General features: G+C 38.3%; 1 protein-coding gene across 3 annotated transcripts in view; it reads left to right on the plus strand.

The window, feature by feature from the left end:
* Window positions 1-7,665: 7,665 nt before the first annotated feature.
* The window catches only part of ppp2r5c (protein phosphatase 2 regulatory subunit B', gamma), a 52,019-nt gene continuing 33,644 nt past the window's right edge, over window positions 7,666-26,040 (plus strand). Inside the window, exons 1-3 of one of the 3 annotated variants that reach the window (XM_012968159.3) lie at window positions 7,666-7,912; window positions 9,044-9,109; window positions 15,812-15,971. In XM_012968159.3, the coding sequence (XP_012823613.1) occupies window positions 7,886-7,912; window positions 9,044-9,109; window positions 15,812-15,971 (253 nt within the window). In that variant the 5' untranslated portion in view covers window positions 7,666-7,885. 3 annotated transcript variants of the gene reach the window in all.

Genomic DNA, 26,040 nt, shown 5'->3' on the forward strand with positions numbered 1-26,040 from the left:
CACACGCTGCACAGGCGATTTCAGCAAATCAAACAGATCAAATCAACAGAAAGCAAGATTACCGATTCTGAAAGATCATTAAACAGTTGTTAATCAGGAAGGGGGTGTGGCTGGGATGCTTAGCTGAACAGAATTGTTGAGCAACAGCTCCATGCTCCTGACTTTATCCTGAGTGCCTCTCTACCGAATGACTTATTGGTTTTAGCCCAGTAGCTCTTGATCCAACAGTCCCCTTTAGTGATGGGCAAAAAAGGATTAATGGCTACACAAAACCTTCTGCCATGTTGCAAGATCAAAGCCAAGATAGCAGCGTAGGACAGGGTCCGGAACAGCCTAGACAAGGTGCGGGAACGTCACAAGAGCCTGATCCAGCTGCCTTAGACACCCAACTCCTTTTGCAGGCCATTGCTGAATCCAAAGAAGCGCTAACCACAAAACTTGCAGACACTAGAATGGCTCTCACCTCAAAAATAGAAAAGGTGCACTCTCGCTATTGAGAAAAGACTTGCCGAGTGTCCTGCAGCGTAGCAGAGGCCGACTGAAGGCTCGGGATAGTGGAAAATGACATGCGCCCCCGGCAACAACATGTCCAACAACTATAGAGGGATTACCAGCAGGTGATCAACAGACTGGATGAGGTAGAGAACCGCAATAGACTCTATAACCTTAGAATTGTTGGGCTATCAGAGGGCCCAAAATTTCAGGAACAGAGACAGTGCCCCCCGCGCAGCCATAGACAAGGGAGACATCCTCTAACAAAATGCAAAAGTCTTGCTATACCTGGACTATTCACTAGCGGTCCAAAAGAAAAGGGGACTCTTCCAAGAGGCACGGTGCAAACTGCGAGAGTGAGGCATTAAATATGCCATGATATACCCTGCTAAAATGAGGATTCAAGATGAAGACAAGATGCTCTTCTTTGATTCCCCAAAAGACATCATCCAGTGGCTTAAATACCCAGACAGCATACCACCTAATCCAGGGACTGTGGTGAAACTCAGGTTGTACATTAATGTTGCGTTTGTGTTTATTGGTTCTGCCAGACAGTTGCTTGACTTTGTACAGACTTCATCTGTGGAACTAAGCAGTTGTGCCACACCTAGCTCTACCCCACTCATTGTTGATCTCCTTAATGAGATAATGGGCAAGTAGCTAACATGGGCAAACATCCTAAACTATGGATGGGGGATTTCAATGCGGTCCCTGACCCTGCAATAGACTTCAAACCGTATCCCAAGATACTCTGGCATTAGCAAATTGGATAGTCGGTGCTAGTCTATGATACGTATGCAGAGGTATGCAGAGATATGCATCTATTATTTCAAAATTGTAAAAATAAAAATCTTGAAAAAGAAAAATAATAATGATCAGGAGCAAAACAGAGTACAGAGCAGACAGCCGTTTTCCATCTCGGAACAGCGACAAACAAAAGGAGATGGCAGGAGAGAGATCCTGGCAGAAACTGCGGGAGGCAGCACAGGACACAGAAGGAACAACAGATCTGTGAAAGTGCAGATCCACGAGGGCACTGGTTCAAAAACAACTTTTCAGACCACAGTAGTTAAATAATTAATAATAAGTATTAACCTTTCATCATATAGTTAATTCTCTTGGAAAGTTGAAAAATATGTTTTTCTAATAAACCTAATATTGCAGATACTATAACAGATATAGCAAATGAGGCTTTAGACTTATTTGAAGTTTGAGTTTCATGATGGTGAAAGTCTCTTCGAAAAATACACTAAAATTGAGCTTAAGTCTAATATATCTAAAGCTAATTGGCCATCGTTATCTCAAAAGTATAATAATGACAGTATTGTCATAAAAGCAGGGAAGGGTGGTAGCACTGTAACACAAATAAAGATGAATATACAGGTATGGGATGCGTTATCCGGAAACCTGTTATCCAGAAAGCTCCGAATGAGGGAAAGCCTCTCTCCAATAGACTCCATTTTAATCAAATGGTTCAGAATTTTAAAACTCATTTGCTTTTTCTTTGTAGTAATAAAACAGTACCTTGTAATTGATCACAACTAAGATATATTAAGTTTAATTAAAGGAGAAAGAAAGGTAAAAACTAAGTAAGCTTTTTCAGAAAGGTCTATGTAAATACAGCCATAAGCACTCACAGAAATGCTGCACTGACTTCTCTGTCAAAAGATTTGTTGTGTCTGTAATTCATGTGCCAGAGACATGCAGCTCTCTGCTCTTTCCCCTCTCCTGCTCCCCCCTCCCTCAAGAATGCTAAGAACTCACCCCCCTCTTAGGAATGTGGATCTGAGCCAATCAGCAGGAAGCCAACTCATAGGGGCACATTTACTAATCCACGAACATCCGAAAAGCGTCCGAATGCGGTTTTTTCATAATGATCGGTATTTTGTGATTTTTTCCGTAAATTGTCGCAACTTTTTCGTAGCCGTTACGACCTTTTCGTAAATTGTTGCGACTTTTTCGTAGCGTTACGACTTGCGCGAATTGTCACGACTTTTCCGTAGCCGTCGCGCCGGGTACGAAAGTTTCGGATTCATTCAAGCTTCAGTATCGTGACTTTCCTTGGGCCAGGTTGGAGCTGCAGAGTGCCATTGAGTCCTATGGGAGGCTTCCAAAATTATGCAGTCTAAAAGTTTTGCCCGCCGTTTACAAGCGCTCAATACGAAAAAGTTGTGACAATATACAAGCAAATCGTAACGGTTACGAAAAAGTCGTGACAATTCGCGCAAGTCGTAACGGCGACAAAAAAATCGCAAAAAATACGAAAAAGTCGCAAAATGTTCGTTTCCAATCCGAATTTTTCCCATTCGGATTCGTGGATTAGTAAATCAGCCCCATAGGGGCTGATTTACTTACCCACGAACGGATCGAATGGAGTCCGATTGCGTTTTTTTCGTAATGATCGGTATTTTGCGATTTTTTCGTATGTTTTGCGATTTTTTCGGATTCTTTACGAATTTTTCGTTACCAATACGATTTTTGCGTAAAAACGCGAGTTTTCCTATCCATTACGAAAGTTGCGTAAAAAGTTGCGCATTTTTTCGTAGCGTTAAGTTTTAACGCTACGAAAAATGCGCAGCTTTTCGCGTAAGTTTTAACGCTACGAAAAATGCGCAACTTTTTACGCAACTTTCGTAATGGATACGAAAAACTCGCGTTTTTACGCAAAAATCGTATTGGTAACGAAAAATTCGTACAGAATCCAAAAAAATCGCAAAATATACGAAAAAGTCGCAAAATGTTCGTTTTCAAGTCGGAACTTTTCCAATTCGGGTTGGATTCGTGGGTTAGTAAATCAGCCCCCTAGTCTTACACACAGAGCATGTACACTTGGTCTGGGTCTTGGTGCAGGAGCGAGGCATTATGGGAACTTTCTTTACACAGCTCAGCGTTTTTTCTTCCTGTTTGGCTTCGGATCATCTGAACAGGTGAAATATGGGGAGATTCAAGGGCACTATTGAGACAACTGAAGGTATGCCTGCAGCTTGAGATTAACTCTTTATTAGCCTTTCCTTCTCCTTTAATGTTTTATTGATTTTTTTTTAGTAGACTTAAGGTATGGAGATCCAAATTACGGAAAGAACCCTTATCCTGAACAGCCTTGGTCCCGAGCATTCTGGATAATGGGTCCCATACCTGTATATGCAGTTACAAAATCATGAGCATTATTTGCCTTAACCAGTTAGAAAATAAAGGAAAAATTTGACCTTTTGTGTGACTGCTGCCTTTGACTTAGGAAACATTAATAAAAAGAATATGGTAGTCCCTGATTATGGATATCTAAGGATACTAGTGCTTTAACTATGATATAAAAAAAATCAACAAAAGACCAAATCAACTACCAGGCCACAATAATAATTTGTTTATGTGTATTAACTATTTGGATGTAAAGGTGATTAGTACAAAGGGTCACAACAATGCCATGTCAGAAGGTTGCAACCCCAGCTATGTGGCTATCATGCATACAAATGGGGTGCAATTTAGGAGCAGGCCACTGGATGGCATTGCTCAGTACCTTCTGTTATTCTCTATACAACTGGTCACACCATGAACTGTGCTGTTGTTGGATGATTGTTTGGGTTTAAATATTCACTTGCTATGTTAATTTGTAAATTTCCAGATTTTTCTCCAGAAAATAATTTTGATTTATTTAATTAGCCATAACATATAGTGCACTATCTTCTGGAATAAAAATAATGCTTAACAAATAATGCTTAATAAAAATAACACTTTCACTCAAAGTTATTATTGTGTATTAAGTGTAAACATTTGCTTTTGTTTGGCTGACTAACCTACCGGTAAGTATAAAAAGGATACATTTTAAAATAAATTATGTTATTATTGTGATAACTATAATCAGTATAATAACTGATTTAGTATGAGGCGCTCTTAGTACAAAATATTGTACTGCAGGAATAAAAAATATGGAGAAAAAGTAGATATGTAGAATTTACAAATTGCTCATTAAGAAAAGGTTATCATATCAACTTAGTATGGGAATCACATAATAAAAGGTCTTGCGTACCCAGATACCTCTCTCTCGTGGAGACCCAGAGAGCAGCCTTTTCTGCATAGGAAAATGGTCATAATCTGCATACAGACCACAGTTTCAATTAAAAAATATAGTTTTCAATTAAAATAGAACGCTCAACTAATAACATTTAGTTAAGGTATTAAGAAAATATCACAACACCCTTGCAGACCTGTTTTGCTGATGCCGTTTCCTTGTAAGTTCTAGAATCAATTTTTATAAGGAATAAAACATTTTAAAGCCCAGCCCATCCCTGTCACAGATTAATTTGAACTATATACTAGCCCTGGTGGATATCTTTTTAATGCTTATTAGTAGCTTTTGAAACTTTTACAGAATAGGGCATCATATCATATTATAAATTGCTGGTGTCCATTACAAAAGACATTAAGAGAAGAGAAAGAAGTAAGATGCCCTGGTGGATCTCATAGTCTAGACCAAGAGAAGCAAGGGAATTAAGGCAAACAAGGGCTAAGCTCTGTCCACTGAAGGCCTCAAAGAAACTGACGTCACTGGAAGATCCACTACAGGCATAACAAGCACAGACACACTCAGGTTTAATCTCTGGAGATAACTACCCTAAGCTGTGTTTGGGTAGGTCCCGTTCTCTCGTCCTTGGGAGAGCAGAGTAATAAAACCAAATGCATTTGGGCTGTGGAGGAATGGAGAGTGGGAGAGTCTACAACTTTGATATAATTATAGTGTCCTGCATCTTAATGGGGGGTGGGTGCTTTATGCAACTGCTACTGTGCTCATTAGAAAAAAAAAAATACTTGAATGCTGAAAAATTTGTCTTGCATTTTGGAAATATTTTTTTAATAACTGTGCGTTACTCCTTGGGATGCACCAGTTTCTATGATTACTACCCTTTAGATTGTAAACTCTTGTGAGCAGAACCCTCTGATCCTATTTTTTATTCTGTAACCCTTGCTTGTTAAATTATTGTAAGTACTGTTTTTTTTATAAATCAGTGTAAAGTGCTGTTTAACTAGTTAGGGCAGCATAAATGATGTAAAGGGGAAGTTCGCCATCATTAAAATAAGTTCTCAAATAGTACACAAGAAATTATGGCTTTTTGGTGTGTTTAACCGTAGCAGCTCAGCAAGCCTGGTAGGAGACATTTTACAATTTGATACATTGTTATTTATCATTAGCAGTATTTACTGAATATTCCCCTGACCTAAAGCTTTGACACTAAAGGTGGCCACACACGTGGCGATTTGCGATCGAAAGATCGTTCAATCAGCCACTAACCGTTTAGGGCTGAAACGGCAGATAAGGAGGTAGAAACAATAGGATTTCTACCTCCTTCTGCCAATTCAGCCCTGAAGGCAGATTTTGCTCAGGTGCCTTCTATGGCGCCCGATCAAAATCTTTTGACCTGGCTGATCGGCGAGTCGAACGATATCAGCAGCCTCCTGCGATATATCGGTCGACTCGCTGACTTGCCATACACGCACCGAATATCGTACGAAACCCATGAACCACACCCAAATGGATGCCAAAGGGCTGTGATTAACTATTTGTAGCCCTGTATGGACTACTGCTTGCCTACTGGAAGCTGTTTGGAGTAAATGTGCCTTTATGCCTCCAAAACTTGCCTTCAATCAATAAAAATTAGTAATTATTTTACTGTCATTGTAAGTATCATCAATGGGGTTGAAAGGAAGATGTTGCTTGAGATGATAGTAGAGACTAGGTCAGTAACAGAATATAGACAGATCTGGTAAGAACAAGCAGAGTTTAGGATGTAGCCAATTTACACACATGAACCTAAATACTAGTGGGAACATGGGCAGGCAGAATTTAGCCTGATTGCATAAAGATGTTAGATCCTAATGGGGATATAGCTCATCAGTAATCAAACTACTAAATCCAGTTAAAGAAAATAATGTTATATTTTAGCCTAATCATTATTCTAAAGTCACATAATAATAGACATGTTAATTGACATGAAAAAAAACCTAATCTCCCTAATTAAAGAACAATAATCAGTAAGTGTTTTATTTATGTCAAAAACTGAGGTTACACTCTAGCCTGCCTAGCTAGGCTGAAGTGATAGGAATCGAATCTGGTCTTTGCTTGTGTGAATACAGGGCTGTGATTGGCAACCCCCCTCCTAGTGTGATTCTGGCAGGGACTGTCTGGCAAGGACATGTCCACCTCTCATTTTAAACAATGACAGTGAACAGAGAGGCTCTAAAGGGAGCTCTAATAATAGGGGCTAAATTTACAGATTTATATATTATTCATAATTGCCTAGGTGGTTTTTCATTTATCCTATATGTCTAATTTAAGATTATAGAACAGCAGGAAATTCTTGTTTTTCCAATTCTCAAAGTTTTTCTAGAACATTTTAAGGTCAGGGTAGCAAAAAGAACGCTTAAGTAGTCCTTAAGATGCCTTTCAAGGCGCCACAATGACAGCCATCAAGGGGTGCTTCTGTAAAGTCCCCATCATTTCTATGACCTCACAATCAATATTTAATATGGCTTAGTAAGTCCCAAACGTTCAACACAACCCAAAAGGAAATAATGGGTTTCTGATCAGACCCTGTGCACCCCATGCAAATACGTCGAGTTATATAACTGATATTACTGAGTGCCAACACATTTATATTTAGACATATTTTATATTTGAAGCGTGATAGGCAGAGACAACCTAAAAGTAACTGCATCTAATCAGCGTCTTAGAAACCAAAGCCACAAAGAGATAGTAATGAAAATATCGGTGGAAGGTAACATCCAACGTCACAGTATAAACAGATCATACAGCCAAGAGCAACTATAAATATCCCTTCAAACGACTACGGAGCGCTACACATAGTGCCTGCCCTTCAGCAGTCACTGAACATCAGCTTCCGGCATTCAACAACATCCGCAAGTTCGAATCTTGACTTAGTCAAAGGCGCGTACTCCCACAGGCACCGCATACTGTACCCTACACACCTACTATTAATGGCTCTCGCGAGAAACACAAGCGTAAACCCACTTCTGTACTGTGAGGAAAATCAATCAGAGAGCAACACTAAAAACCGACATACAGCAAAGCCAAGTAAATGACAGTACACGTCAGATCACGTGACAGGAAAAAGCCAATTGAAGCCAGAAAGGGGCGGACACGCTGTACAGTGGGCGGAGGGCTATGTGAGTGAGAGGAGACGTTAACGCACGTGATGCAGGGCAGCCAATGGGAGAGGGCGTGGCCGGAGGTGAGGCGCTGCGGCAGCAGCCTGGGAAAAAAAGTGGGGGGAAGAGCGAGAGTGAGACGGAGAAACCAGTGAGGCGGCGGGGGAGGGGTGCGTGAGTGTCACCGGAGTACCACAGCCACCGGAAAGGAGGAGGCACACGAAGAGCCGCTGCCATGCCTAATAAAAACAAGAAAGATAAAGTGAGTTGATGTTAGCGATTCCGGTGTCCCTGCTGCAGAGCTCCGTGCAGAGTCCCTCCGGTGTTCACTCCTAGCCTGCAGTTTTACAGTGAAACAGGAAGAGCACCTGAGTGAGCGAGTTTATAGTCAAAGTAGCGAGTCAGGTTGTAATAAGGTGGGGCAGGAGTGAAGTTAAGTGGGCTTCCTGGGCCTACTCTCCGGTGTTAGAAGTGGCAGAAGTTGCGGGGAAGTGTAAGTCAGCTGAAGGATGCTAGACGTATTCACTTTTATCGCCGCGGTGGGCTGGTTGCAGGGAGGCTGCAAGGGATATAAAGTTGCTTGAGGTCTTGGACCAGCAGCTTTAGAGTTCAGTCCAGTCTAACAAGCCGTGTTTAACCCATAGAAGTGCATTTGGCTCTAATGGAACAGGCTAGCTGCTGCCATGCCTGTAGCTTAGGGCTAAGTAAGGGTCACAGCAAGCTTTTGACAGAAGCCTTTATATTAGGGTTATAAGCCTCTATGTAGGCTGCTGCTGCTGATCCTTTAAAGATACCCTTACATTCTAAGCAAGCTCAAGCTTTCTTTATGTAGAAATGTTTATTAAGGGCTATTATATTTACCTGCTTTTACTTTAATTTTTTGTTCTCTTAGCGGATAGACATTTCATATAGAACTATCTTTATTATTCTTCTGTAGATGTTTATTGCATTTATTTAAACTTCTGTTTGAGTATTGAAATGTAACATCTGTTCAGTTTTATACCTATTCCTTTTTTATTGTTCAAAGTAATTTTCAATGTACTGTTTAGTCTGCGATTTAATGTGGCCAAATCAAAACCTGTTAAACTAAATGCTATTGCCTTGTAAGTTAAGTCTAAAATGTTGACTGCTTGTCTGCTTTATAAGGCTTGTCATCCTAATTTTAGGAAAGGTTTAAATGAGTTTGTTTTCCCACTTTAATCACTTTAATTTGCTTGTTCTTCATACCTTATGTCATTTTCACCATAAACCTTAACAACTACAGAAGGTTTTTTCTCCAACAATATCCAATAGTTTGCACATCAATAACAAAAACAAAATTATAGCATTAACATATATCCTCAACAGAATCATGTAATTTATCTGGAGCTTACAACTCTATATTCTATTTCAGGAACCTCCAAAAGCTGGTAAAAGTGGCAAAACTGGAAAAGAAGGCCAAGATAATCCTGAGCATGAAGTAAGTTCATTGGTACACAAATAAATATAATTTTTTTTATTGTTAAAGGGGTATCAAACTCTTAGTTTATGTAGATGCAAATGGTCTTTTTAATTGTGTGGGGGTTTTTTTCTTCTCTTTTCAGTCTGACATTTAAAGGGTACATATTGTTTTAAAAACAAGAATTTGCCAGTGCATTATGCTCCTAAATATTAAAGGAGTGTGCTGAAAAAAGTTGTTTGGGACTGATTTAGGGGATTTTCACTTATGCAGTAATAACTAATTTAACCTGTTATGTCTTTAACGCAGATTGACTCTTGTACCTGGCAAAGTGTTTCACCTGAAGTATAGAGCATAACCCTTTTATTTGATGCCTCTGCATGCTGTTGTCTGATATGTTTTGTGAGGTTTATAAGTGGGAGTGCTGGCAGGATAGCTGGCGCTGGGATGTGCAGTGTTGCTCACTGTTTCCTATTTTGCAGTGTAAAGTTGCTGCAGTCTTCTTTAGTTTTAATAATTTCATACAAACCACTGCCTGGTTGCTGTTGGCAGTAACCCTTAAACCATTTTGCAATTTTATTTACAAGTTGCTTAAAAAAAAGTCCAAATAAAAAATCATAAACTAACAATGGAAAATTGTCTATAAGGGAATCACTCTTTGTCTCACTAAAAGTAAGTTATAGGATTGGTATCATTGTGTATGAGAGAAACCTAGGGCTCTTCCTAAAAGAAAAAAACCCTATTTTCTTCAGATGCCGGAGTTTAGGTCTGCTCTCTGTTCCAAGGCTGCAGTGTTCTTTTAGCCCTCACTCTGAGCAAGGGAGGAGGTGCCAGTCACTAATAGGTTGTAAATAAATTTGACATCCGTACTTAAGCTTATTGGAGCTGCCTGACGGTGCTATGAAAGCCAAACGAAGGATCAGCCTTTGGAAATAAACCACGGACAGAATCAAGAAACAAAAAAATATTTTGGGCTGATTTCTATCTTTTTATATCGTATATATATTTCTGTTGTGTAGGGTGTTGTGGCATAACAGAACGCAAAAAAAATCTTCACATTTCTATTTAGCAGCTTCTTTAATAAATAGGCCTGTCAAGTTCAGATCACTCATCCTAATCAGTACACCAATGAACACTTATGTAGATAATGCTGTTTGCTGACATTTGTAAGATTTATAATTATTTATAAAATGTATAGTGTTATAAAATAATGTTACTTGCCCCATTGTAGTTACTGTTAACACATTAATAGCTGCTTAATAATGAAAGTGGTCAGGAAACAAGGCTTCTGTACATAGCAAAAAGGCAGCTGTGCATCCTTATTTAAATTTGAAATTCACTTTTGTTGGGCCTGTAGTTGTCCAACATATTTCTGTAGTATTGTATGTATGTATATCTTTATTTATAAAGCGCTACTTATGTACGCAGCGCTGTACAGTAGAAAACATTAATACAAACAGGGTGTTAAGATAATAGATAAATACAAAGTATAATAATAAATACAGATAAATACAGCAGCAATAAGTTAAGAGTCGAGGACACAAGAGGAAGGAGTATTGCAGTGCATGTGTGGTAAAATGATCCCAACAATACTGCCATTGGTATATTTTCTTGTAGGAAAATGGCCCTGTCAATGCCACTTTTTTTTTTTTTTTTTTTTTTATAAGGGTACTGTAATGAGTCGGGGTATTCCTGTACTAAATAATGCGAGTAGAAAGGGAAAGTTCTACAGGCTGCACTAAAAGAAGATATATACATATGTGTTTTTTTTCAACATTAATTCTTTTTAAAGTTGCAACTTTTAAGTCAGTATCCTTGGCTTGTCTACCTGTGCATGTATGTAGGTAGTCCATACATAATGCACTGCTGCTAACAAAACAGTCAGAAGGGAGTGGATTGTATACTGCTAATCTAATTGTCAACCTTTCAAGGACCAGTCATAGGGTCATATTTATCAAAATGTGAGTTTAGAGACACAAATACTCACCCCCATTATCTTCATTCCTATGGGATTTTTTAGAAGCGTAGTTATCAAATGGAAGGTTCTAACTTTCAACCATTGGTAAATGCGCTTCTAAAAATCCTATAGGAATGAATAGAACCTGGGTGAGTTTTTGTGTATTAAGCTCTAAACTCACATTTTTATAAATATGCCCCATAGAGTTATTTTAGTATTCCTATTTGCCTCGTTTAGTGCAAAAAATGACAAACAATAGGTTTTTCATGAAACATTCAGTAGAAACAAAAGTATGTTATTTTCTTTGAATTTATTGATGTTGGCCTTCTTATAATTCAGAGCTTTCTGGATAAGTAATCCAGATATTGTACTGCCCCTTTAAGATGCTTATGTAGAAGAAATAAGACAGTAACTAATTCAAACCATGTAAAAGAATACTTTGTGGTTGCAAGGCAAGCTTGCCATTGCTTTTAACACTGTCTGTGTTTGCAAACCTGTGAGGGTTCAGCCAATATTCTCTAGGAAACACGAGGCAATACACGGGAGCACTTACCGCTTATACAGTAAGGAAGCCTTAAAAAAATAATATAGCACAAAATGCTGTAATATATGTATGTGTATATGTATGTGTATGTATATGTGTGTGTGTATATATATATATATATATATATAAATATAATGTGTACTGAATTTAGTGCAGGCTTTGATGATCAGCAGCCTTATATTATAAATAACTTCAAAGTTTTACACCCTTTAATCTTTTTTTTTCATAGTGTGCTCTGTTCTGCTATAAGCTCAGGGGTCATCAGAAATCTTTAAAACTGTAGAAGAGTGAGGTTACATCTGATATTATAGGGCTAATTCTCATACAAAATACACTTGCACATGCTAACATGTTATGTGAATCTGAATTAATTGCTAGTCGGATGAATTTCATGTACAGTATCTTGTGAAGTGGCTCCTAAGCCCGAATATCTGACAGCAGAAGATGGAGTGCTACAGGGGCTTCTATTAAAGTACATATCTTCAGTGATAAAATGGTGGGATGCCTCAGGCTGGTACAGATCACAAAATATAAGTTGTAAAACTTGTCCTTTTGTTGAGATTTATTTTTTTTTTCTTTGCATGGTTATCTAAAGATCCTAAGTTTATAAGAGTAAAATAATGTTTTGGGTTTCCCTTAGTTCTTTTTGCAAGGTGCCAGCACAGCCTGTCTGCAGCAGCTGTTAAAAACACAAAGGTGGTAGAATGCTCCTGATGTTGTAAATCTGCTGAATAAGTCTTCTGGCAGGGAAAAAAAAAAGGTTTTTGAGGGGAAAAACATTTTGCTAAAACTTGGCTTCCGGTCATCTGAAATAAGGCGATATGGTGATGCAGGGCAGAATCCACTATGCGATGATCGATTGATCGATCCTAGCCTTCCTTCTGTATATAGGAAGGAGTCGGGCTAGGATTGATTAATCAATCGTCACAGTGATTCTGCCCTGCATCTCTGTATCGCCTTATTTCAAATGACCGGAAGCCAAGTTTTAGCAGGTATTTTTTAATAATAAATGGTGTGGATTTTTTACTTAAAAAATTTGTGTTACTTTTCCTTTAATTAACGTTACATATTTTTCAGCCCACTGTTTCCAAGTGATACTGTGAAAAACTCAAGTGTAAACTCAAGGCTCGTGGTCCACCTTCTGATCTCCAAAGGGAGATGCACATGTAAAAGGCAGTGGCATAACCACATATACAGCACACCCCACAGTTGAGGGTCATCTGGGCGACAGCGGGGCCCAGACCACGGGGTCTGCTGTACAATAGTCCCCCAACCCAGTCCCACACCTACCTTAAGCTTCGTCGAAAGTGCAAGGAGAGTGGTGGAAGAAAAACTGCTTGTGCCGGGCCCCTCTGTTGGTAAAGGGAAATATCTAATGGAGTCTATTTATATTATTAAATATGGGAAAATAATGCCCATTACCACAGGACTGGTAAAAGCACAGAAATACATGATTCTTCTGGGAAATCATGATACGTCTTCCTCTGACCCCCATTAAGGCTGGTAAAGTCATTCAACCCTCCCTTACCTTGTTCCATTTTCAAGTGATGGATTCTTGGACCCAAATGAAAAGCTGTCCCACTGCACCCCCTAGTTCTCTATATTTTTATAATAAAAAAACATAATTACTGACTGGCATGGGTATGAAGGACAGACTTGTTCAGTGCTGGGAAACTGTGCCTAAAGGAACAGTAACACCAAAAAAGTAATAAATGTAATTACAGACACACTACTATAGATTATATAAACTAAGCTGCAATGTAGCCATGGGGGCAGCCATTCAAAGGAGAAATGTGCTGGCAGTATTTTAAAAAGAAAAAAAAATTTCAAATGTGGCTGAAATTCCTGCCCTGACTTTTAAGCTGGCCATACATGCACCACTGATATCGTACAAAACCTTGCCTATGTGGAATTTTATATGTATATACATATAAATGTGTGTATATATATATATATCTATATATCTATATATATATATATATATATATATATATATCATTTTATTTATTTTTTTAGGACAACCTATGCTTTAAGAAAAAATGCTAGAATGTTGGTGTAATTCAATTTCTGTAACAAGTTATAGGCTTCTAAATGTTTAAAAATGAAAAAATATATATAAAATATAAAAACAAATAGAAACATTCTGAAACACAAAAAAAATGAATTCATGTAAACTTACTCTTTTGTTACTTTGTTACTAGCATTGCTTTAAAATTTCACTGTTTTTGAAGTATACAAATTTGAAATCGCTGTTAAAGGAGAAGGAAAGGCTAATAAAAGCTGCAGGCATACCTTCAGTTGTCTCAATAGTGCCCTTAAGTCTCCCCATATTTCTCCTGTTCAGAAGATCAGAAGCCATACAGAAAGAAAAAACCCTGAGCTGTGTAAAGACAGTTCCCATAATGCCTCGCTCCTGCATAGACACCAAGACCAAGTGAACATGCTCAGTTAGTAAGACTATGAGTCAGCTTCCTGCTGATTGGCTCAGATCCACATTCCAAGGGGGGAGTGAGTTCTTAGCATTCTTGAGGGAGGGGGGAGCAGGAGAGAGCTGAAAGCTCCTGGCAGAGGAAAACAGACACAACTAATCTTTTTACAGAGAAGTCCGTGCAGCGTTTCTGTGAGTGCTTATGGCTGTATTTACATAGACCTTTCTGTTAAAGCTTACTTGTTTTTTACCTTTCTTTCTTCTTTAAGCCACACATATATGGTATTGCTCCACTAAGAAAAAAGTTATATTGTTGCATGTTGAAATTTCTCAATATTTGTCTGGAAATGTACCTTTTTTTAGCTGTTTAGCATCTTCTATAATGTTAAAGAATTTTGGCATGAAGTTTGAAAATGTCGCTATGAAAGAATATGGTATTAAAGATCTTACCTCCACAATCGGAAAAATTCACAGACGTGTGAAGTTAGCGGCCCCCTGCCTTTTCTTTAAATTGTTTTTAAAAGTTTTTTAACAAAGTTGTTTGATCTTTGAACATATGTGGATCCTCTCAACATTCGCCAAGTGTCTTTTCAGTTGGCCAATTTGAAACTAGCTTGAAGTGTGAAAATAAGCCTGCATTGAAAGGGTTGAAGCTTTAGAGGTTATTGCATGGCCATCTTCAGTGGTAAAAAAAAAAAATTACATTGGCTTACACAGTATATTTTCATTTATCCAAAGCCCTGTTACTTCTAAGTTTACTTTGACCTACCTACTGTGTAGTATTATCTGGTATGTCAGTGCAGATCATACTTTGTGTTTTAAGGCCATGCCTGTTTTATCCTGCTATTAAGATGTAATCTCGTATTCCATGCAAGGATTGAATGTACTCTAATCTGGCAACCTGGGCTAGGAATTACAGCACAAGTTGTCTTTAAGGAAACTACATACCAAACACATTGATGCAATTTATGGGAAACCTTTTACAATGCAATTGTGATTTGTTGAGGAATTTGTGGAGCTTGTCATATCTGATTTTAAAGGTACTCAAACTGGATGACTTCAAATGGATATTAAACATATATGAGCAAAAAAAAAAAGCTGTGTATTGAATGTGCATATGTAGGTTTAATAAGTGTTATGCTATAGTATTTTTGGTTTGTTAAAGGGGATGTAAAGGCAACAATATTGCATGTACTGATTGTAAACCTAAAAAGAAGCATATTTGCAAATAACCGATTCTGTTAAGTTGACACTGTTTGTCTCTTCTCCCTCCTGAAGCTGCATACAGGAATGCTTTTCCTGGCCAGCCGGCCTGCCGGCCATACTCAAAAGAACTGTCAACACTGCTCTGCATTCCAAGGGCAGGGAAGCAGAGCAGGGTTGTTTATCATTTGTTTATAGTTGAGGATAATCTCAGTGTGAAACAACCCTGCTCTGCTTCCCTGCCCTTCGGAATGCAGAGCTGCGCTGATAGGATTCCTGTACGCAGAGGAGACGAACAGTGAAAGCAGTGCACAGAATCGTTTATTTTTTAGAAACAGGGCAACCATTTTTTTAAAATGAAGTAAATAGCAAATATGCTTTTGTTTGATTTACAATCAGTACATGCAATGTTGTTTTTGCCTTTACATCCCCTTTAATATGTTTTTAATTATAATTTAACATCTGGCAAATTGCCTACATCCATGGAACCTACATGAATAAAGCATCCTTGGAATGGGGCAGTCACACACAGACCCCAGTTTGAATCAGTTTGTGCTTTACTAACTTATCTTTTTTTATTTTATTTTCAAGGTATCCAACAAAAAGTCCAACAATACTCCCCCTCCAGCTCAGGTATCAAAGATAAAGGTACCCACTCCACAGGCTGTTGTTAAGAAAGAGAAGCGGCAGAGTTCCTCAAGATTTAATGTGAGCAATAATAGAGAACTGCAGAAACTACCAGCTCTTAAAGGTATGGACTGATGGTTATGTATGTACTTTTAGAAAAAGTTTTCTCTATTTCTCAAGAATGACTCAAACACCAAATATTAAAGGGAAGAATACCTCCCCCCTTTTTACCGAGCTCAATCACTTGGGATTATTTAGGAGTACATGAACATTATCTGAACTGCCAGTATAATATAATGTACTTTATAAATAATCAGATTAACAGGAAAAAATATTGTCTTCCTCTAATTCACATGGATCATTTCTGTTTTATCCCCTAGTTATTGAATACATTGAAAAATAGGGGTATACTGCGAGCAACTATTCCTGGTGATTTGGGTGGTATTTGTTTCTCCACAAGTGGATCAAATGCCTAGTGTGTCATGGGTCAAGGTTGTCCAGTATAACTTCTTACATCACATAGAGCTGCTTTACATGTTTAAGAAAGTATTTAAAATTTTGGTGTGTTTGCAGCTAGCTGATGTCTCCAAATTCCCACCTGATCTTGTGGTCAGCTTAACTGTAGGCCAATGCCATACATGGCTATTTCTCTTGCATATAAATGCAGTTAGAGAAACAATTTATTACTTTCCACTCCATGATGTAAGTGCACTGACAAGCATGCCATCTGCCTATGTGCAGAGACACAGAATGGATTTTGAAGCAAAAATATCTTCTTGTTTTTGCAACAAAATTTTTTGTCTGCTTATGGTACAGTTCGGATCGAGTACAAGGTAGTGTTTTATTTCAGAGAAAAAGGAAATAATTTTAAAAAAATTAGATTTTTTTTTTTCTTATAATAGTCTGTTTCAGATGGCCTTCCCGTAACTAGAAACTTTCTGGATAACTGGTTTCCAGATAAAGGATCCCATACCTGTATTTAAAAATACATGAACCCATCACTTCTGCTGTAGTTTATTGGTCATCTGCTTACAGTCTGCTTGTAGATGGCAATCTATCTTTAGGGCACCACTGGTTTTATATATTTTATGTAAGTAAATAGTTCAGTTTGTGAATATTACATCTTACTTGTCTATGCATGTTAAATGGGTAGTTTAACTTTTACCAGTATGATATACAGTAGAATGATATTCTGAGACAATCTGGAATTTGTTCTCATCTCTTTGTGGTTTTTGAATTTAATTTTTTGTTCAGCAGATCTCCTATGTGGAAACTGCTATCTGGTTGCTAGGGTACATTTGAACCAAGCAACCAGGCAGTGGTCTGAATAAGAAACTGGAAGGTAGGGGGCTAAATAGTATGAAAAGTAATACTAAGTAATTGCAACAATAAAATTATAACCTTTCGGAGCAATAATTTTTAGCTGCCAAAGTTATTGTCCCCTGTCTGCAAGCTGAAAAGTTGCAGAAGAGGCAAATTGAAAAAATGAAGACCAACTGAAAAGGCCTAGGACATCCTATAACATACCAAAAGTAAAGGTGTACTACATCCTTAATCTATATTTTAATACTTGCCGTATTGTTATAGCTTTTTAATATTTGCATATTTAATCCTTCAGTGAGATTAGAACATTCACATTTTACTTGAATATTGCTGTAGGATTGACAGGAAAGGTGTCTAGAATGCTGTCAATCACTGTGCTTCATTCTGAAATGCAGTCCCTGCAGGAAGTCACAGCAGGATACTTTTTAATTGAAAGCTGCAATGTTTGTGTTTAAACTTTAATGGATTTTAAATATTTAGTATTTCGGCAGTTTCTTATTTTTTTTGTATAGTAGTTTAAAGAAATGTGCAATATTATGGTTTGAATTTTTATTCTCCTGATTTTTATGTTGCAGTATTGCTGTTCTTTTACATTTTATAGCCCATAATTATATGTACTCCGTGTGTGGTTTCAAGCATCTATTTTCCAAAGTGGTGTAACGCGTAGAAAAGAGAACTCAGTGACTTCATAGGTTTTTGTTTTCCTTATTAATGTAATGTGTAACCTATTGCATGTTGAGGACCATTGAATTCTGTACACCTTAAAGTGGTGGTTCACCTTTACAGTAACTTTGTAAGTATGTTATAGAATGGCCAATTCTAAGAATATTTCAAGTTGGTCTTCATTATTTATAGTTTTTGAATTATTTGCACTCTTTTTCTAATTCTTTGCAGCCTTCAAATGGGGGTCACTGACCCCCACAGCCAAAAAGAAAATTGCTTTGTGAAACTACAGTTTAATTGTTTTTGCTACTTTATAGTACTTGTTTTTCTATTCAAGCCTTCTCCTATTCATATATCAGTCTTTCATTTAAAACATACCCTTGTTGCTAAGGTTATTTGGATCCTAGCAACCTAATAGCTGCTGAACAAAGACCAATTGCCAACTGTATTAGAATATTACTCTCTACATCATACTACAAGTTAACTTGAAGGTGAATAACCCCTTTAAAGGAGAAGGAAAGGCTGAGTCACTTGGGGGTGCCAAAATGTTAGGCACCCCCAAGTGACTTTAATCGTTTACCTTTTACCCTGGGCTGGTGCTCCTGTTAGGATGAAACCACACCAGCCCGGGGTACCTGCAGCAAGTGTTTCCTCTTCCTTATTTTCTTCTGTCTTTGGAAGCCCTGGGCCAGCGCATGTGCAGTAGAGTGAAACTTTTTTGTTTAGGCTCCATGCACTCATGTGTTTCTAAATTACAAGCAGCTTAAGTTCAGCTCTATTAGCTACTTCCTAGTTTAGTGTGATGCCCTGCATCTAGACCGAGCATGCTAGACTAGGAAGTAGCTGAGAGAACTGAAGTTGATCTGCTTGCGATACAGAACACAGTCCAGTACATTTTGGCAAAATAAAAAGTGCCACACTGTCCTCTTCTGCTCTCTTCACTGTTAAAGGAGAAGGAAAGGCAAAGTCACTTGGGGGTACCAAAATATTAAGCACCCCCAAGTGACTTGAATCGCCTACCTTTTACCCTGGGCTGGTGCCCCTGTTCGGAGAGAACAGCACCAGCCCGGGGTAGCTGCAGCGCTTCCTGCTTCGCTCGCGCGCATGCGCAGTAGAGTGAAAAAGCTGAACTTTAACAGAGACGTTGGCTTTTCACTCTAATGCGCATGTGTCTGTCCTGGGAATTTGCGGCAGAATGAAGCAGGAAGGAGGAAGCGCATCGCTACAGGTACCCCGGGCTCGTGCTGTTTTCTCCTAACAGGGGCACCAGGCCGGGGTACAAGGTAAGCGATTAAAGTCACTTGGGGCTGCCTAACATTTTGGCACCCCCAAGTGACTTAGCCTTTTCTTGTCCTTTTAAAGAGGAACTCTGGCTTCTTCACCAAAATTTGTTAGAGCCCCACACAACACAGGAACCCCTAATATACCCATCACTGTATATGCTGGGAGGAGTGACGAAAACATTGATGTTACAAATTGTAACAACTTCTCTACAGTTTACAGACAGCTTGCAAAAACTATACAACCCACAATGCATTGCACTGTGATGTTACTTTCCTTATTGACATCACAATTTGGAGGATGCAGGCTGAGGACAGTCGACTTTTGTTACACTTTTTTTTTTAATCTCAAAGTAGTCAGCTATATCAGCAGAAGAACAGGTTGCTAGGCTTAGGTAACTGTTTCAAACCATATTATTACATTAAAATCATAGAAAGCTAAAAGAGCTGAACTTAAAGAAGGAATGCCTAAGTCACTTGGGGGTGCCAAAATGTTAGGCACCCCCAAGTGACTTAAATCACTTACCTTGTACCCTGGGCTGGTGCACCTGTTAGGAGAAAACCGCACCAGCCCGGGGTACCTGCAGTGAACGCTTCCTTTTTCCGCATTTCTTCTGCGGCGAATTCCCTGGGCCGGCGCATGCACATTAGAGTGAAAAGCTGACTTTGTTGTTAAAGTTTGGCTTCTTACTCTAATGCGCATGCACAGCGCGCCAACGCGGAAGAAGGAAGCGCTCGCAGCTAACCCAGGCTGGTGCTGTTCTCTCAACAGGGGCACCAGCCTTGGGTACAAGGTAAGCGATTTAAGTCACTTGGGGGGTGTCTAACATATTTTTTTAATTGATTTATATTGCAAAGTTGCTTGAAATTTTGTTTACTTTTTTAAAAATCTTGTTGTGTTTGGGTGGATTTCTCTTTTAAGTGAAAAGCCTGAAACTTCCTGTACGGACCTTAGCAGTGCTCCTTTGAATCTTTTTGGTTTGCTACCTGTCTCTACCAGAGGTTTTTGAATGTTTGCTTAAATATAAATGGCAGCTTCACAGGATTATTGTTGGCATTTTTCAGCCATCCCAAATGCGCTAGGCTGAGAAGCTTCATGCTTGTCATTAGTCTTGGAAGGTCATAATCCAAATGACCTTAACAATGTTGGTTGTTTGAAAACTATGCAAACAAAATTTCAGACTTTGTACCTGAGTGATGATTAAAAAAATATTTTTGATGGCACTAATGCATTGCAATAATGAAAAATGTGTCCACAAGTTATCTGAATCATGTAGCTCGGTAATTAAGTAAATACACACAGCTTGCAGTTTGTGTAGCCTATAATTGGCTTAAATGTGGGTGGAAATCTGTGTCAGTCTGTACCCCTGCAGCCCTCAAGTGCCCTAATTGTGCACAAGCTCTGCTAAAACCTTCTACGATGGAGTATAAGCCACATAATTTTTAGCAGACCCGGTGCACCATTGTGGCACTTGAGGGCACCATCATGGCACTTTATCTGTATTGCGACTTTATACTGGGATGTGGCTGCACCTAGAGACAAAGTACAGATCTGCATTTATTTGTAAGGTTCTGGGTGTTAAGGTGATTCCATGTACATTAGACAGGCAAGCCCATCCACCTCAAGCAAGAAAAAAGTTTTTTGATAAGAATAACAAGAATGCTGAAAAAGAATAATTTTATCTTGAAGCATACATTTTAAAACACCTATACAATTTTACAGATATACAAAGAAGAATTATTCTATCCTCCCAGTTATATTATATTTAATCACTTTGTCTTGCAGCATTAATAATGCATTCATTAAATGGAGGGAGGGCGCGTTTGATTTTTGTTCTTCTCACGTCAGGTGGAAAACAGCAGCATTTTAAAACTCTCCTTGCTTGTCACCCCTACCTTCTTTACCATTTCTCTCCATATGCTATTCTTACTTTCTTTCCTCATCCCAGTTTCTCCCTCCTTTTGCACATTTTCTATTCTCCTCACCCTACAGTGTGTCATCCTTTTCTTGTGTCATTCTCTGCCTGTGTCATTCTCCCTCATCTTTCCCAACTCTCCCCAGGTTGTCCGCCTTCACTTTTAATAATAACACTTTGCTATGGGATTAGGCAGTGTCAGCTGTTCTCTGCTAGTGCTCTGACCTCTCAAACAGTGCAGAACAGAAGATAAGACTTTGGCTCTGTGGCACTGTGGAGGAGGCACTCCTAGGGACCCAGAAAGGAAAAAATAGAATATACAGGGCAGAAAGAGGACCTGCAGTATATGAAGCAGCTAAACATTACAGGTGTGGATCGACAGACGTCCTGTGATTGTAATTGTCACTGGTTAAAGTGCATTTAAGGGTTTGTGTTTATATGGAAAGTTAGTTTGGCTAAAGTGTAGTGGTAAAGGTGTCATGTTTAAGCAGCCATTTTTGGGGTCTGTCAGTTTTCATAGCAAGAGATCACACAGATGTGGTTTCTCTCAAGTACTATGCGGAACAGAATAAATAGAAAACAGGAGTATATTAGTGCCCAAACTGGAAAATAATTGCGCTTGTCGTGCTCCTGAACCCCCTTCTCAAACCATTTCCCATTATGGCAAAACCCGCTAGTTTCACAAACTTTGCACCTTTGCAACCCACAACTTGCACTTTTATGCTCCCTGCCACCCCACATGGCTGCCACTTTTATGGTACACACTTAGCTCTCAAGGTTGTGCTTGCATGTTATCACTCCAAGATAATATGGTTGATTTATTAAATATAATTCTGAGGCAGATGGTCTTTTGTTGAATGTGGTTAAATGGCACCAATTTAATTAGCTTTATTTTGTGTTATAATTTTGTGCTACGGTTGTTAATAGTTTGTGTGTATTCATTTGGTACAGGTATGGGACCTGTTATCCATAACTTAAGTCTGCTAAAAATCATTTCAATATTGAATAAACCCAATAGGCTTGTTTTGCCTCCAGTAAGGATTTATTATATATCAGTTGGAATCCAGTTTTATAATTACAGAGAAAAAGGAAATCATTTTTAAAAATTTGAATTATTTACTTATAATGGATTCTATGAAAGATGGCCTTTCTATAATTCGGAACTTTCTGGATAATGGGTTTCCGAATAAGGGATCCCATACCTGTATATGTAATGTCAGTTTTATCATTGGAGACCCTGCTTTTTATACTGCTATAATTCTGTTACTTTCTGTCCCCATAATTTGTTCATTGTGTACATATTGCTGCATTCTTTGAACAATAGCTGCTTATGCTTTCGTCAAGGTTTTTTTTTTTTTTTCTCTTTTAATCTTGTGCAGCAGTCTGCATGCTAATAACTATCCATATGTATGTATGTATGTATGTATACAGATACTAAGGCATTGATAACCATACTAGTTCATAGTACATTACCTGAACAGGCTAATGCAAAGTTAGTTGTAGTAAGGTGTTATTTTCTTGGATGAGTGTACAGGCCTTCTTCAGGCTGTTGGAGCTTTTCCTAAAAATGAATCCGCTGTTTTAATAGCAGAAACACTGCTGCAAGAACATAACTAGAATGAGCTTTGGAGACTGGGTTAGGGTTAATCTGGAGGGACAAGGTTTTAAAGGAACAGTTCAGTGTAAAAATTAAATTGGGTAAAATAAATAGACTGCAAAATAAAAAATATTTCCAATATAGTTAGACATCCGCTCACTCAGCCTTTATACATTACATTTTTGTCTAACATAATAGCCCGAATATTACTTCCTGCTCTCTAACCTTTTAGTTAGCCAGTGACTTTAGGGAGGGCCACATGGGACACAACTGTTAAATTAGTTTGTGAGCATGCAGGTCAGATTCAAAAGCAAAGTAAAGTAACTATACAGTTACGTCCCATATTCCCCCCTCAAGCGACTGATAGGTATAGGTACCATAACCCACCACCATTACATGCTTTGTGATCCTATATTTTTTTTCTTTTTATTAAGAGATATTGAGGGATCCCTGATATTAATAATGCATTCCTATGTTTCGTACCCCATTTATACTAAAACCACATGCATGCACATGCAAAATAGATTATAGGTTTGTTGTTTGTATTGTGTTAGGTACTGGAATATGTGGCAACTAGCAGTGACATCACTTTTTGGTGCTATGGGCACTGGTTTCCTATCGGTTCCTGCTGCAGGGATGAGCGTGAGCAGCAGTGATATCTGGCTGATAGATAATTCTTAGATGCGACTTGGGGATCCTAGGCCCTATATCTTGTAAATTTTGAAAAAAAAAAACATTCTGTATACTGGAGATTATTTGTTTTAAGGGTTCTGTCGCATTTTGTCCAGCACTGCCCTTAGACCAGTGATCCCCAACCAGTGGCTCTTGACCACCATGTTGCCCGCCAACATAAAAGCAGGTGCTCATTTTTGAATTTCTGGTTAGGAGGCAAGCTTTGATTGCATAAAACCCAGTGTAATTGGCAAACAGAGCCTTCTGTAGGCTGCCACTCCACATAGTGGCTATCAAATAGCCAATTATAGCTCTTATTGGCAACTCCAGGAACTTTTTCCATTCTCGTGTTGCTCTCCAAAACTGTTTCCATTTGAATGTGGCTAGACCAAGTGCCCCTTTTGCGGTCACTGCTCCTTTATTCAGATACACCGTTTTCATTTGGTAGTACAGGTATAGGATCCATTATCCAGAAACCCTATATCCAGCAAATGATGGATCTTACAGTAGCATGTGCTTGATCACTCCAACAAGATAGTATGGTTACTATCCTTATCCTAAATCCTTATTGGTGGCAAAACAGTCCTGCTGGGTTTATTTAATGTTTAAATGCCTTTTTTTTTTTTTCTTTTTTTTTTTTTTTAAGCCTAAGCTATGGTGATCTAAATTAAAGGTCTCTTATCCAGAAACCCCCAGGTTCCAAGCATTCTGGATAACAGGCCCAATACCTGTATAACGAGCAATATGGACTTGTCTGCTGGACAAAATAAGCCATTTGTGGGATTCTAGTAGAATCCATAAAGTTTGTGGAAAGGCTTACTTTCCCTTTAAGGGAGTAAGTAGCCTGTTTTTAAATCCTAAGTGCTTAACATTGCATCCCGTACCACTAAACTTCCACAGTTCAGTAGGGTAACATTCCCCAGCAAGCATGACAAATGCTAGATAGTTTTAATTGATTTTAAAGGCATTTGTAGAGCATTGGCTGCAAGAGGATGCTGGGAGTTGTAGTCTAGTATGCGGAGAACCACTATTTACCCACCCCGATTTAGTGCTTTTGCTCAACTGCTGTTTATTGTGCAGTATTTAAAGCTATGCACAGCCTTTGCCTGGGGCTATAGCGAGATGCAGATATATTACACAATATATAATCTGTAATTTCAGACCATTTGTCTCACAGATAAATTAATCGGGTTTATTTTTCGGTTGCCTTTCGTATAGTGCACTAATTTCAATTTAAAAAATAAAATAATTGAATTATTCTGCATTTAAGATGTTGCTGTGATAGGGAAGTATCAGATCTTTGCTTCCAGTTTGCTGGATTAAAAGTTGTAGCTGAATGAAAGCTAAACATAAAGCCGATAAGTATTCAAGCCTAATGCATGATGACAGCCAATCAGAGTCCTTTTTCTATTTGTAGGGTTTTTTTTTTTTCAGTGTCATTTTCAGTTGCAAAATCTAGCCAATCATGTGCTTCCTGGTTAGTGACATCATTAACTAGCCAGTTCCCTCCAGCTGCAGAGAGCTGCCTGTTTCCTTTTTTTATAACTAAAATGGAGGCTGGATCTCTGCCTTAAGGAGTACGCTGCTTTTTTCTGCTGGATTTTTTATGCTGACATGTAATAGAACAGGCAGCAGGATGGTAGTAGATGCAGCTAATTCAAACGGGCCCTTCCAGCCAGTGGCCCTTCTCTATATTCGAGGTAAGTTTTTTTTGTTTTTTTTCTTCCTTCCAGAGAAACTGTAACCCTGTATGGTTCATTAATAAATGCCCATTGTAATCGCTGAAAAGGAGAAGCAGGAAGTGCTTTGTGAATTAACCCTGTTACACCCCAGTGACGGTGTAGTTTAGCAAGCTGCAGTTTTATTGATAGTATAAATATTTTAGCACGCTTGCATTCATAGATAAAAACTGGCTTTACTGCTTTCTTCGTTGCTGCCCATCCCCCTCCAGAGCCGTGCTTATGTCAAAGGATGTGAAATCACTATAGAAGGAAGGTACTGGGTGGGAGGCAGGGTCTGTTATTGCAGACTGGAGTTAACTGCTTAGGATTCTATAAGGCTTTCCTCCTTCCATTTATCTAGAGAAGATTTTGTGTGTTTCTATAACTTTGTAAATACATGATCTATTTTATATGCTTGAACTGAAATGATTCCTGCTTTAGGCTTTCTAGATTGTTTTTCTTTTAACCCCTTGTTTTTTTTGTTTTTGTTTTTTTAAGGGTAGATTTATTTGTTTAAATGTATAGAATAAAACCATATAAAAAAATAAGGCTTTAAAAAAAGCATTGGTAGAATTACTTAATGCAATTTAAATATAAAGATATCTGTAGCAAGGGAAATGTTCAGCAGCAGTGTTTTATTGTATAAATGCCTGCAGTAAGGTTTACTTGAAACAGTCTGGCATGGTATTTATAAACCCCATCATCCAGAAAGCATCAAATTATGGGAAGGCCTTCTCCTATAGACTTCATATTAATCAAATCATTTATATTTTAAACAAATTATTTCCCTTTTCTCTGTGATAATAAAACAGTACCCTGTACAACTAAGATTTGATTAATCCTTATTGATGTTAAATCAATCGTTTTGGGTTTAATTCATTTTAAAATGAGGTTTTAGTAGATTTAGGCTTTGAAGCAAAATTACAGAAAAGTCCCCTTATTTGGAAAGTTCCTTATGCATTCTGAATAACAGGTCCCATATATGTATAGGGTTTTTTTTAACTTAGAAGGGCAAATATAA

The sequence above is a fragment of the Xenopus tropicalis genome, chromosome 8 (assembly GCF_000004195.4).
Source record: "Xenopus tropicalis strain Nigerian chromosome 8, UCB_Xtro_10.0, whole genome shotgun sequence".
Lineage (NCBI taxonomy): Eukaryota > Metazoa > Chordata > Amphibia > Anura > Pipidae > Xenopus > Xenopus tropicalis.